Raw genomic sequence first — 12,259 nt, forward strand, 5'->3', positions numbered from 1 at the left:
AATGGCCAGAGTCACCAAAATTTCATCCAGGATTCCTGACATATCCCGAGTTTCCTGGATTCCGAATATACAGTATTTTCCGGCCCCCCCTGCTGCCAGTGTCATTGCTGCTGCCCAGATGAGCCTAAAATCACCCAAGGGTGCCAGACCATCATCTTGTCCCCTCCATCCAGGATCCAGGCCCTCCACTGCTCTCCTGGCCCCCTGGCTGCTGGCTCCTACTGTGGGTTAGCCACCCTGGCCCTCACATGGATCAGACAATCACACCGGCAACCTGGCTTCCCAGACTGGCATCCTAAGGCCCATCTTCACTAGGACGTTGCCAGACAAGCAGCCATGGATCCTTCATAGCGGATCGCTTACAGACGCAAAGCCAGCCAATCGGGACACTTACTGGTTACACTGCAATCCTAAGGGGTCTCACTGTCACTGCTCTCTCACCTTCTCTCTATTTTTCCTTCTCTCTCTTTCCTCTCTTCTCTCTCTTTTCCCAGGATAGACCGGGAGACATCCGATTCAAAGTATCGCTGCAGAAGCGTTTTGAGTGCCATGGACGGCAGCGGAATATCCCCCGGTCCTTTCCCTTGGGTTTATCTTTTACGGTTCCTTTACCTATACCTTATATGCTACACTCTGCCTGAATATGCATTGTATCTACCGTATGCATCTGTATGCACTGTATGTATCCACTGTATATCTAATACTGTACCATCACCGACCCTGTTTGTGCCAAAATCAATTCCGGGTACAACTCACGTTGTACTTGGCGAAATAAATGGATTCTGATTCTGTTAATTTACTAAAATGTGTTAAAGAAACACTGAAGCCTCAAAAAAATAACAGTTTTTATTAGCCAGACCTCTTCAGCATTAATGTCATAGCTAAAACACGCAACAAAACGAGGCCTTGATCAACCCAAAATCCTGGGGCAAAAATCCATGACTTTCCAGGTCATAGCTTTTGCTGCCTGGGGAGGCAGAACTTAGCGCTGTAGCTCTGCCTCCAGTCGCATCAATCTATGCGAATCTCCGCCTCCTCCCGGCCCTCTCAGGGAAAGAAGACGGAGAGGGGCGGGAGGAGGCGGCAATCCATGGCGATTGACATGAATAGAGGCAGAGCTACAGCGCAAAGCTCTGCCTCTAACTGGAAGGAGATTGGGGTGATTAAAGAGACTCTGTAACAAAAATTGCATCCTGTTTTCTACCATCCTACAAGTTCCAAAACCTATTCTAATGTGCTCTGGCTTACTACAGCACTTTCTACTATCTCTTTCTTTGTAATAAATCACCTTATCTTTCCCCTGTCGGACTTGTCGCCCTGTGTCTGGAAGGCTGCCAAGTTCTTCAGTGTTGTGGTTCTGTGATGCACGCCCCCCCCCCCCCCCCCTCCAGACCCCTCTATGCACACTGCCTGTGTGTTATTTAGATTAGGGCAGCTTCTCTCTGCTCTCTTATCTTTTACAAGCTGGATAAATCCTCCTCTGAGCTGGCTGGGCTTTCACATACTGAGGAATTACAGACACAGGCAGAGCTGTTTGCAGGAAGAAACAATCAGCCTGTCACTTCAGTGCATGAGAGCTGCAGGGGGAAAGAAACACACAAATGATCTCTTGAGATTCAAAAGGAATGCTGTATACAGCCTGCTTGTGTATGTATGTATTTTCTATATGTGGACATACTGTACATCAACCTACTTCCTGTTTTGGTGGCCATTTTGTTTGTTTATAAACAAACTATTTAAAACTGTTTTAATCACTTTTAATGCGGCGGAGAGCGGCAAAATTGTGACAGAGGGGAATAGGGGAAAACGCACTGGTATGTTTACTTTAGTGCGATTTTAACAATACAGATTCTCTTTAAGGCCTTGTTTTGCAGCGGGAATGCAGCGTTTCAGCTATGGCATTAATGCTGAAGAGGTCTGGCTAATAATAACAGGTCATTTTTGAGGCTTTAGACCCTTTTTAACCATAATTTATTTTTCTTTGCATTTTTGGATTTTCACATAGAACTTTTCCCCACATTTTCCTTGAACATATTTTTTACTATTTGTGTGAAAAAGGCGCCAGGAAGATTAAAATGCACAAACATCTGTTTACGAATGGGAGGTAGTGGTGGACTTACCTCCTCATTGAATATTCGAATTGGCTAGTTCACTTTATTTTATACTGCACAAAACAGTGTGATGCGTTTCGCAGATATTTCACCCGCTTCTTCAGGCAATGAACAGGAATAAATGATTACGAGCTCTGTGGCGTATACAATAACATTTGCCTGAATTAGACAATTCGAGTAGTCGATGGAGAGGTAAGTCCACCACTACCTCACATTTTCAAACTGTTTTTTAGAGCATTTTAATCTTCCTTCCTCTATTTTATCCTATTACTTATAAGTTTGTCAACCCTTGGTGGAGGGGTGTAACCCCTTATTTTCTGATCTACAGAGAGCGACTTCTTAACCCGAGTGGGATCAGGTGTAATCTCCCCACTAGTCTATGTAGTGGTTGCTTTAATGGTAACCATTTCTTGTGATTATTCAATCACATTATTTTGTTCTATGACTTTAACATACTACACTACTGTGAGCTCTTGAATTTGTTTTTGTTTTTACAAATAATGTGAACAAAATTTTGGGTAACTTTCGGAATTTAGAGGTTGGAATTCCGACTTCCAACTTAATTTGCAGCCATTGTTTTGGACATATCTGCCTACAGCAATGTGTCACAATCTGTTCCTGCTGGTGAGGTTTGTGATCAGTTTTCCTAGACTTCCACTGTCCACCAGCAGATGTCCCCTCTCTCTTCAATAACTTTTTGCAGTCATCATGAAGTTCTATCTGCTCCTCCCGACACAATAATTGGCAAGCATATAACTCAGGCTTTCCCATCCAGGGACCTTGGGTTCCCCCGGCATTTTCCCCTTGGATGAGAGTGGACTGAGGAGGGCAATGTCAGCTGAGCTAGAGGGGTAAGAAGATCTCAAATGTTGCACCTTTGCTCCTATTTGTCCTCTTCACATATCATCTACCTGTTCCAAGTTCCAGCCACTCTACTTGTTCACCACAGGCACAATGGTCATGTGACTGTTATAGCACATGGCCATCATATTGTGGTGATGACTGAATATGCGGGCAGCAGGAAAGAAGACTGGAAGTACAATGGATGAATAAGAAAGGGAGGAACCAAGCAGGTACCTTTAACCGTGCCAACATCTGCAACTAACGCGTGGCTGCATATCAGTGATGGAGGAGGTGCACAAGCACTGTCACAAAGAGGAGTGACAGAGAATGGTCTGAAAAAGAGAAAATATTCAGCGAGCAGCAGTTGTTTTGATGAAAATGTTTTGTTGATGTCAGCGGATAATGAGCAAACTGGTTCAAGAAGAATGAAAAGCAACAGTAGCTCAGATAACCACTGGTTATAACCCAGGTAAGCAGAATACCAGAACAACCAAGGTAAGCAGATGGGCTACAGCAGCAGAAGACTGGTACCGGTGGGAATGGATATGGAAGGACTCTGAGGGAAGGAGGAGAGGAGAAGTGCTCTGGCCGGACAAGTGAGACCACCTAATGCAGTTATCTGGGGGTGATGATAAAGGTACCAGCTAATGCTGATACCCGGGGGGAAGGGGTGAGCAGTGATGTATTAAGGAGAAATGGGGCCTTCGGCAAGTAACTACTTTGGGCCCAACCGTGTTGGCCACTTGACTTTTTTTCTAAGATTTGATGGGGCAAGTGTCAACCAGGCCCCTAGTCTCTCTACAGGCCCTAGGCACCTGTCTAAGTGTCTTGTGGATGATCTGGGAGGGGGGCTGGGTGGAAAGATGATGACAATGAGGTCACCTAATACTGCTATCTGAGAGGAATGGGGGGCAAATACGAGATGGCACCAGGTCCGAGATGCGTAGCACTTGCTTTTGGTGCCACTATAGACCGTAAAGTTATTATGGCTATAGTGGTGCAGAAGGGGATCACTGTATGGCACCCTGAATTACAGTGACTCCCCTCTGCGCCGCTATAGCCGTAATAACTTTGCGCTATGCATCTGAGAACTGGTGCCAAGATCACCTATCTTGCTTTTGCCCCCATCCCTTTATATTTGTTATATTCCCCTACTTTGCCGCGCACAGGGTGAGCCAGTTCTCCCCACGCCCAGCTGAATGCCGCTGGAACAATACGCACGCAACAAAGGGTCCACCTAAAGTTGTTATCTGAGTGGGGTGACAAAGGGGTCATCTGATTCAGCTATCTGGGGGAAAATGCAGCTTTCTGCAACAATGTAGTTGCAGGACAATGTTCTGACAGTTTGTGCCGAAAATACACGTTGCTGAACTGGGGAAGGTGGCTTATATGTAGTCCACTCAGGTGGGGTGGGTGCATTCCTATACTGAGAAGCAGGGCCGGATTTCTGGAAAGGCCACAAAGGTCAAGGCCTAGGGCGATAAAATTCAGCAGGGCGCAGGACTTGGAGAGATAAGAGGTCACATGTCAAAGTAAATCACTTCTGCTTTGCTCTGTTCTGCCTGAATTCCAGAGATCCCTGCATCTCTCTCACCGCAGAGTGTGTGTGATGACAGCATCTGTTGTCATCTGAGGATCTTGTCCTTAGTATAATGAGTGGGGACATACAAGCTGCTGTGAGAAAAAAATATATGGGCTCAAGTAGTAGAACTTTTGAGTTCAGATTAGTTTCTTTCTGCACGCATTCAAGGATAGGAATTATCAGCTCTCCTCTCCCCCAGACTGATGTTTTATTACTTGGTCAGAGCTGTTAAAGACCTGAGACCTGTTAGGAAATAAAAACAAACCATAAATCTAAGGAATGACAGCAACATTCTCTCTGTGCTAGTACAGTTTAACTCTTTCCTGACATGTTTTACAAGCAGCAAAGCATTGTTCTGTGTTAGCCATCAGTGAAAGCAGGATGTTTTGAAACAGAATGACAACTGTATTACATTTATTTATATTTACAAAACAATGTATACATCTCCTGCTATCTGTATATATAACTGTATGTCCTAACATCTTGTATACAGGAACAAAGTCTGAAGATGGCTCATTAGCCAAAGGCTCACTATTTTCTTTTGGTTAGCCAATAAATATTATCATTCTATTACAAAACTTAAAAACTTCCTGCTGACTGATTAAGATCTGTCTTCACTTGCCCCAAGTGCTAAATTGTCACTGTGTAAAGTACACCAAAGCTTATGCTAGGTACACATGATGCAATTTTCTGACAGATTTATTGTCAGATCGACTATTTCCAACATGTCCGATCTGCTTTCCAATCAATTTTCTGAATTATTTTTTTTCATAGAAATGAACGGAAAATCGATTGAAAAATTGATCGGAAATCAGACATTGGAAATAATCGATCTGACAGTAAATCTGTCAGAATTGCATCGTGTGTACCTAGCATTACACTACATCTATGCCAGCGTGTGTAATGTTGGATCCTTCTACTTACCTGTTCTGTTTTGGATGGGTTTCTCTCCTTTGCGCTGCACCATCACCTGTTTGTGACTCTGACTGAAGCAAGTCGCACAAAGGACAAAGAAGCAGCGCATGCTCTGTCCTCTCGGGCTTCTTGTTATTATGCACTCCTGTCCTGTATGCAGGTGCACAGCAGCCGAGGCTTGGAGTGTTATGGGTATGTGTACTTGACAAGTGCTGCTCATATATGAGCATCATTTCTGAATTATGCAAGCCCAGAACACTATCGGCTGCTGTGCATCCAGGCTGGAGTGCAAAATTACATGAGTGGACAGAGCATGCACTGCTTCTTTGAACAGGGGGGGCAAAGCAGCAAAACAGACAGGAGCCCATGTAACCCAGTGATCACTAGTCAGAGTTGGACAGAATGTGTGTGTGTGTGTGTGTGGGAGGGGGGGGGGGGGGTGGGGCGGGGGGCGGTTGGTGACAGCCGGCCTAGGGCGCTGGAAAGTACAAATCCGGCCCTGCTGAGAAGTCTCCTTCTCAGAAGACACCCTGAGCAAGAGCTTGTTATAAGGCTGAACAACCCTGGCGTGGAACACTGATCAGGTTTTATTGCTGTCTGTGACTGTTGAGAAAAATGCCCTCTCCTTTCCAGTGAATGTCCCATTCTCCAACCACGCTCAGTGAGAAAAATCTCTTCCACCAAGCTATAGACAGCTATAAAGATCTGACTGAGATTACAAACAATTCCCACGCTGTACAAAAATAGAGCAACTAAAGTAAGTTAAGCAGAACCAGGTGGCTAAGAAGGGATTTGCAGCATTCAGGTATCATTGTAGCTCCTTGAAATGACATTTTTTTTCTATTTGGTTGGACTTCTTTGTTGCAGTCTGTGGATCTGATTACCATTCATCGTTTTCTCAGGCCCAAAGATTCTAACCTTTGCTACGCATACACGTCGCTCTTGATTATAAAACATTCATAGTTTAGACTTTGACTCTGCTGAGCTAGGTTGCTAGATACAGAGCGTGAGTGACATAACCAGCGGCCAATAACAACACTCTTTTGATCTTTGTCAAAGTTCACCTTCTCCTCTTGGCACAATGAGCTGTGACTGACGGGCAACGTGGATAATAACTTTGACGGAATATGAAATTCCAGAATCTCCTCTTCCTTTTCTCCTTAGCTATTTTTGGAACGGGTGAGACTAAACATAAACTATTATGAGATGTTGTTCAGTGAAGAGTATTGATGACTGTAATGTGCTTGCGGAAAATTTTGCAATTACTTATACACTTAATTATGACTTTGAAATTGAATTGTATATGGTCAGCTGGACAACATACTGGTAAGGCTGTTGCCTTTAATGTGGGATTTGAGTCTTTTACCAGGGTTCGATTCCCAGCCCAAGCCAGTGCGTACAACAGTAAGGAGTCTTCGGCAAAGGCACCCATGGAGTACGCCCCTAAGCGCTCTCAAGAAAAGCGAGATATAACGTTCTTTGTCTTGTCTTGAATTGATTTTGCAGAATCCATTTGCAAATTTTCCATGTTATGCCAAATTACAAATGTGACAGTCGTTAACAATTTTTCAGGATGATTAGGGGGAACAGAGGGAGTAAGTTAAAAAAAATGTCGTTTTTGAGAAAATTGATTTTAAAAAATCCAAAGAAAAAATAGTAAAATTACATTTTGTTGGGGTACACTTTAATATATACTGAGTTCCAAATTCTGTATATTTATTTTATACAGGGCACTTGAGTTGGGGATGAGCCCCTTGTCCATGGTATGATATGAAACAAGGGCTTTGGGGGAGAGGGGAAGGCGTTGGGCTAGTATAGTTCATGGTGCGGTTCAGGCTCCGAATCCTAGCTATACCAGCCTGCAGGGCTGAAAAGGGGTTAAAGAGACTTGAGTGGGGGGATCCCACATTGTTTATTTTCTTAAAATGTATAAAATAAAAAACACAGAGCTCGGCATACATTAGTCACTTGAGGACCAGGCCATTTTCCGCTGATCTGTGCTGTGTGGGCTCTCCAGCCCACAGCACAGAGCAGCAGGCAGTCAGGGCGACCAGACTTCCCCCCTCCTTTTTTTCCCCCACTAGGGGGATGTCCTGCTGGGGGGGGTCTGATCGCCGCTGGCACTATGTGGGTAGCGGGGGGGGGGGGGGGGCTCTTCAAAGCCCCCCTCTCTTTCCCTCCTTCCCCTCCTCACTCTGGGCAGCACAGGTCGGCGATCCGTCCTGCGCCGCCTCTGATAGGCTTCAGCCTATCAGATGCCGGCGATCCCCGGCCAATCAGAGGCCGGGGATTGCCGATCTCCTTTACTGCGCAGCAGCGCCGTGCGACATAAACACCGGAGATTTCTTGCCTGTGTGTTTACAATTAGCCTGCGAGCCGCAATCGGACGCTCGCAGGCTGTTCACGGAGACACCCTCCTTGAACTGACATGGAAAGGCCGCTCAAACGAGCGGTCGTTTCCATGCAAAACCACTTACGACCTGCCACCGCCTATCAGCGTTAGGCGGTCGTTAAGTGGTTAAAGTGTACTGCAGCAAAATTATATTTTGCCGAGCTTAAAAAACATTCCTGTCCTGAAAGACCGTTGTAAGGGACTGGAGAGAAATAGATTTCCTTCTGTTTTAAGAAGGCAAATTACACCAAGCTTTGCTTTTAGTAGGAGGGTATTTTGGTTCCTTTTATCCCCCAATACATTCAGGGCCCTTTTCCACTAGCAATCGCTAGCGTTCACGCTGAACGCTAGCGATTGCTGAATCGCAATTACCGCCCACTCCCCGACGTTCGCGGCCGCGATTTTGCTATGCTATGCACTGCATAGCAAAATCGCGGCAAAAGTCGCTCCGTGGCGCGATCGCGATCAAGTAAAAAACGAATCGCGGTAGTGGAAATTACCTACCGCGATTCCTATGTTAAAAAGCAAACCGTAGCGATTGTAAAATCGCTAGCGGTTTGCATTTTTGCGATTCAGCCAGCGCAAACGCGCTGGTGGAAAAGGGCCCTCAGAGTAGCTTGGGTCACCCTGAGCTGCTTGCTTACTCTGCATGTCACTGATAAAGAATCATTCAGAGTTCAGATTTATAGATACTCCCTAAGAAGAAGGTGTCTGGTTTATAGCTGTTCTCTGCCCCTCCAGGAGTCCACCCTGAGTCTGACTGACTGACTGACATTTAAGGGTATGTAGTGAAAGTTTTCTACTCTCACAAGTATTTTTAGGAATGCATCTAATAAGGATTCATAGAAAGATTTGAGACAGTCCCTCACTATTCAGTGTACAGAGGTGACAGCGCCCTACCCCCAAATGTTACTGAGTCTGCAGAGCGAGCAAGACAAACAAACAAACAAACAAACAAACAAACAAACAGTAAACTCTGCAGACAGCCCTGTGCTCTGCTAGAATGTCTGGCATGTCTAGATGTCAGGACGCTCCCCAGCCATGACTAGCTATGGAGTGGTAGGATCATCTGATGCTCTCCCCATTGGGACACACAGCCTGCACTTCTCCCTGAATTCACAAGGACAGTGTTTGAAGTGTGTAATGGACACAGTGGGGGTTGCAGGTTGTGTCTTTCATTGTGAGAGAGTGAATAGGAGGGCAGCATCTAAAGCTCAAACAATGATAATGGACATGTAAGCAATGTGTGTAATTACATCCATCACTACTTATAATTGAGGCTGGCATAATAATGTATTTCCATTAATGCTGTCTGTTTGCCCTCTCTCTAATGCTATGTACCGCCTCACGATTTTTCCAACGATTTTCCCGATGTCCATCAATTTTTTTTTTGAACGACAAGTAGTCATTTACACAATGTCGTGACATCGCTTAGCGTTGTGTGGTGAAAAGTGACCGTCACTGAGGATCTTTAAGATCCTTGACGACACCCCGTAAAGTACTGCGGTCGTTTGACTTCTCGTTGGCGCCCGTCCTGTAATGTCACGTGACATCTTGCATACCTGCTGGCAGGAAGATTAATCGCTGGACGCTTGTCATGAGGGACACCTCGAAGGATCCATCTTCCTGTGTTGTTGCAGTCACTGTGGTGAGTGTGGAGCTTAACTTTGCTCACCCTCTGCTCATGCTCCCTCTCCCACTGTCTCTCTGACCAAACAACTGCTACTTGGGGAACAATGTGCACAACTATGTACACTAGTCTGAGCACTCTTCAGGGGAGCCAGTAGCATTTGGAACTATTATTGTGTATTTATGTAGCACTGACATCTTCAGCACTTTACAGAGTACATAGTCATGTCACTGACTACTCACTGGAGCTTACAATTTCATCCCTACCATAGTCAAACTGTAATGTCCTACCATATTATTATTATGTATTTATATAGTACTGACATCTCCTGCAGCACATTAGAGTACATAGTCATGTCACTGACTGTCCTCGGAGGAGCTCACAATCTAATCCTACCATAGTTATAGTCTAATGTCCTACCATATTATTATTATGTATTTATATAGCACTGACATCTCCTGAAGCACATTACAGAGTACATAGTCATGTCACTGACTGTCCTCAGAGGAGCTCACAATCTAATCCTACCATAGTCATAGTCTAATGTCCTACCATATTATTATTATGTATTTATATAGCACTGACATCTCCTGAAGCACTTTACAGAGTACATAGTCATGTCACTGACTGTCCTCAGAGGAGCTCACAATCTAATCCCTACCACAGTTATAGTCTAATATTTTCAATATAGGATTGTTTTGGGGTAAACCAGTTGACTTATTAGTATGTTGTTTATGATGCAGGAAATGTCTGAAGTGTCTGAAGACAGAAACTCCATGCAGATTTTGCCCTGGCCAATGTTCAAGCCTAGGACTCAGCACTAAAATGCAGTAGTGCTACCCACTGAGCCTCTATTCTACTCATAGATATCTGTTAATCCATGTCATCAATTCTGACCCTCTACTACCCTTCGTCCCTCCATTCTACTTCTCTTCTCTTGTATCACTTATGCTACAAACACACTGTGCTTATCTCCAGAATGGATTATGAATCAAACTATTAAGCCCAGTGCACACCAAAATCGCTAGCAGATCCTCAAAACGCTAGCGGTTTTTGGAGCAGATTTCAGAGCGATTCTAGGCATGTTTAGAGACATTTTCTAAACATGCCGAGTGTTTTTGTGAAGCAGATTACAAATACTGTTACAGTAAAAGCTGTTACTGAACAGCTTCTGTAACAAAAACGCCTGGAAAACCGCTCTGATCTAGTGTTTCTCAGAGCGGTTTGCATTTTTCCTATACTCTACATTGAGGCAGAATCGCTTCTGCAAACCGCAAATGTGCAGCAGGAGGCACATTTGCAGTTTGCTAAAAACATCAAACCGTTGGTGTCCACCATCCCATTGAAATACATTAGCCAAGCATTTTCACAGACAGATGTGGTTGGCGGATCGCTGCTAAGACCGCTCAGTGTGCACTGGGCCTTAAACCACCTTACCATATCAGCCCTTCAATGTCATGATATACCCACTCTAGTCCTACCCTAACAGGTGGTAACATATTTGCATATCTCATAATGTTTGTGAAAAATTATTTTGAAAGTAAGAGTGTCTTGCTTGATAATCCAATCTTGCAATGTGACTGCCATTGGAACTTGTAGTGTGGATGCTGCATTTATTTAAGGTGCATACTGGCAGCATGTGCTGTATGGCATACAATGCTGATCATCCACAAGGCAAACTTAGGCAGCTGCCTTGGGTCTAGAGAGAGCTTAGGGGCCTGGTGGTTGCTAGCCCCCACCACATCTAACTAAATAAGCCAGGTGACCATCAGTGGAGGGCAAAGTGTTATCTTGCCTAGGGCCCCATTTCATAGTTATCCCTCTCTGATGGCTTATATCATGTGTGAAGTGTTCTATAATGTATATGATTTTTGTTTTATTTTTTATGGGTTGGGGGGGGGGGGGGGGCGGCACAGGATTTCTTGCCTGGAGTGACAAGAAGGCTAGAGGCACCCCTGGCTAAAATCAATCAGAAGATTGATCTGCAATATTGGTCATTAGTGGGTCATAAAATAATCAATCATAATACCGATTGAATGACGATCAAAGACAAAATCAATGACAATTTAATAGTGAATGGCTGGCTTAAGTCAAGTCTGGAGAGTCTTTGTGAATCACCAACAGCAGTTTTTTTTTTTGTTCTGTCAGATGGGGTAGTAATTGCAACTTTAAGATGAGAATTATCTCTACAGGGAGCAAACCTACCGTTTGTACCAAATCAAAGTTGGCAACTGAAATAAAAAAAACACAATATATATTTTTGCAGCACTGCACTCAGAAACTTTTAGTTAGTCAGATGTCCACTGCATTTACCCAGTAACACTTTCTTTTGACCTGAGGAAGCGGCCAAGAGCCATGAAACACGTTATTGTGCTCTATCATGAATAACATTTATGAAAAATTGATCTCTGTTAATGAAGTTAAGTCAACACTTACGGTACCTTACTTTCTTTTGCATCATTATAGTAATTATAATTCTAACCCCTAACGGGTTATTGTATTGTATAGAACGTTTGAGGGGCCCAATGTAAAACTTGCACTGGGGCCCATAGCTTCTAAGCTACGCCACTGTATCCACTGTATGTACAGAATGATTACAATGAAATGCTATTGCAGAAAGACATTTTATAATTTACTGCTGTAGTCCATCAAGGCTCAGTGATGGTGTACACTGCAGTCCTGTAGTGACCTTTTAATGAATTCAGTAAAATATTTAGGATACCCATTTTTATAATAATTTTCATGGTTTCGGCATCAGAAACACTTCCTATACCTATATATGGCTA

General features: G+C 44.1%; 1 protein-coding gene across 1 annotated transcript in view; it reads left to right on the forward strand.

Annotated features, from left to right (window-relative positions):
* The first annotated feature begins 6,510 nt into the window (after positions 1-6,510).
* LOC137538591 (fatty acyl-CoA hydrolase precursor, medium chain-like) overlaps positions 6,511-12,259 on the forward strand; it is a 65,993-nt gene continuing 60,244 nt past the window's right edge. Inside the window, exon 1 of the mRNA XM_068260859.1 lies at positions 6,511-6,630. Coding sequence (XP_068116960.1) covers positions 6,579-6,630 — 52 coding nt within the window. The 5' untranslated portion in view covers positions 6,511-6,578. The remainder of the gene's footprint in view (positions 6,631-12,259) is intronic.

Source organism: Hyperolius riggenbachi, chromosome 11, assembly GCF_040937935.1.
Source record: "Hyperolius riggenbachi isolate aHypRig1 chromosome 11, aHypRig1.pri, whole genome shotgun sequence".
In the NCBI taxonomy this organism is placed as follows: domain Eukaryota; kingdom Metazoa; phylum Chordata; class Amphibia; order Anura; family Hyperoliidae; genus Hyperolius; species Hyperolius riggenbachi.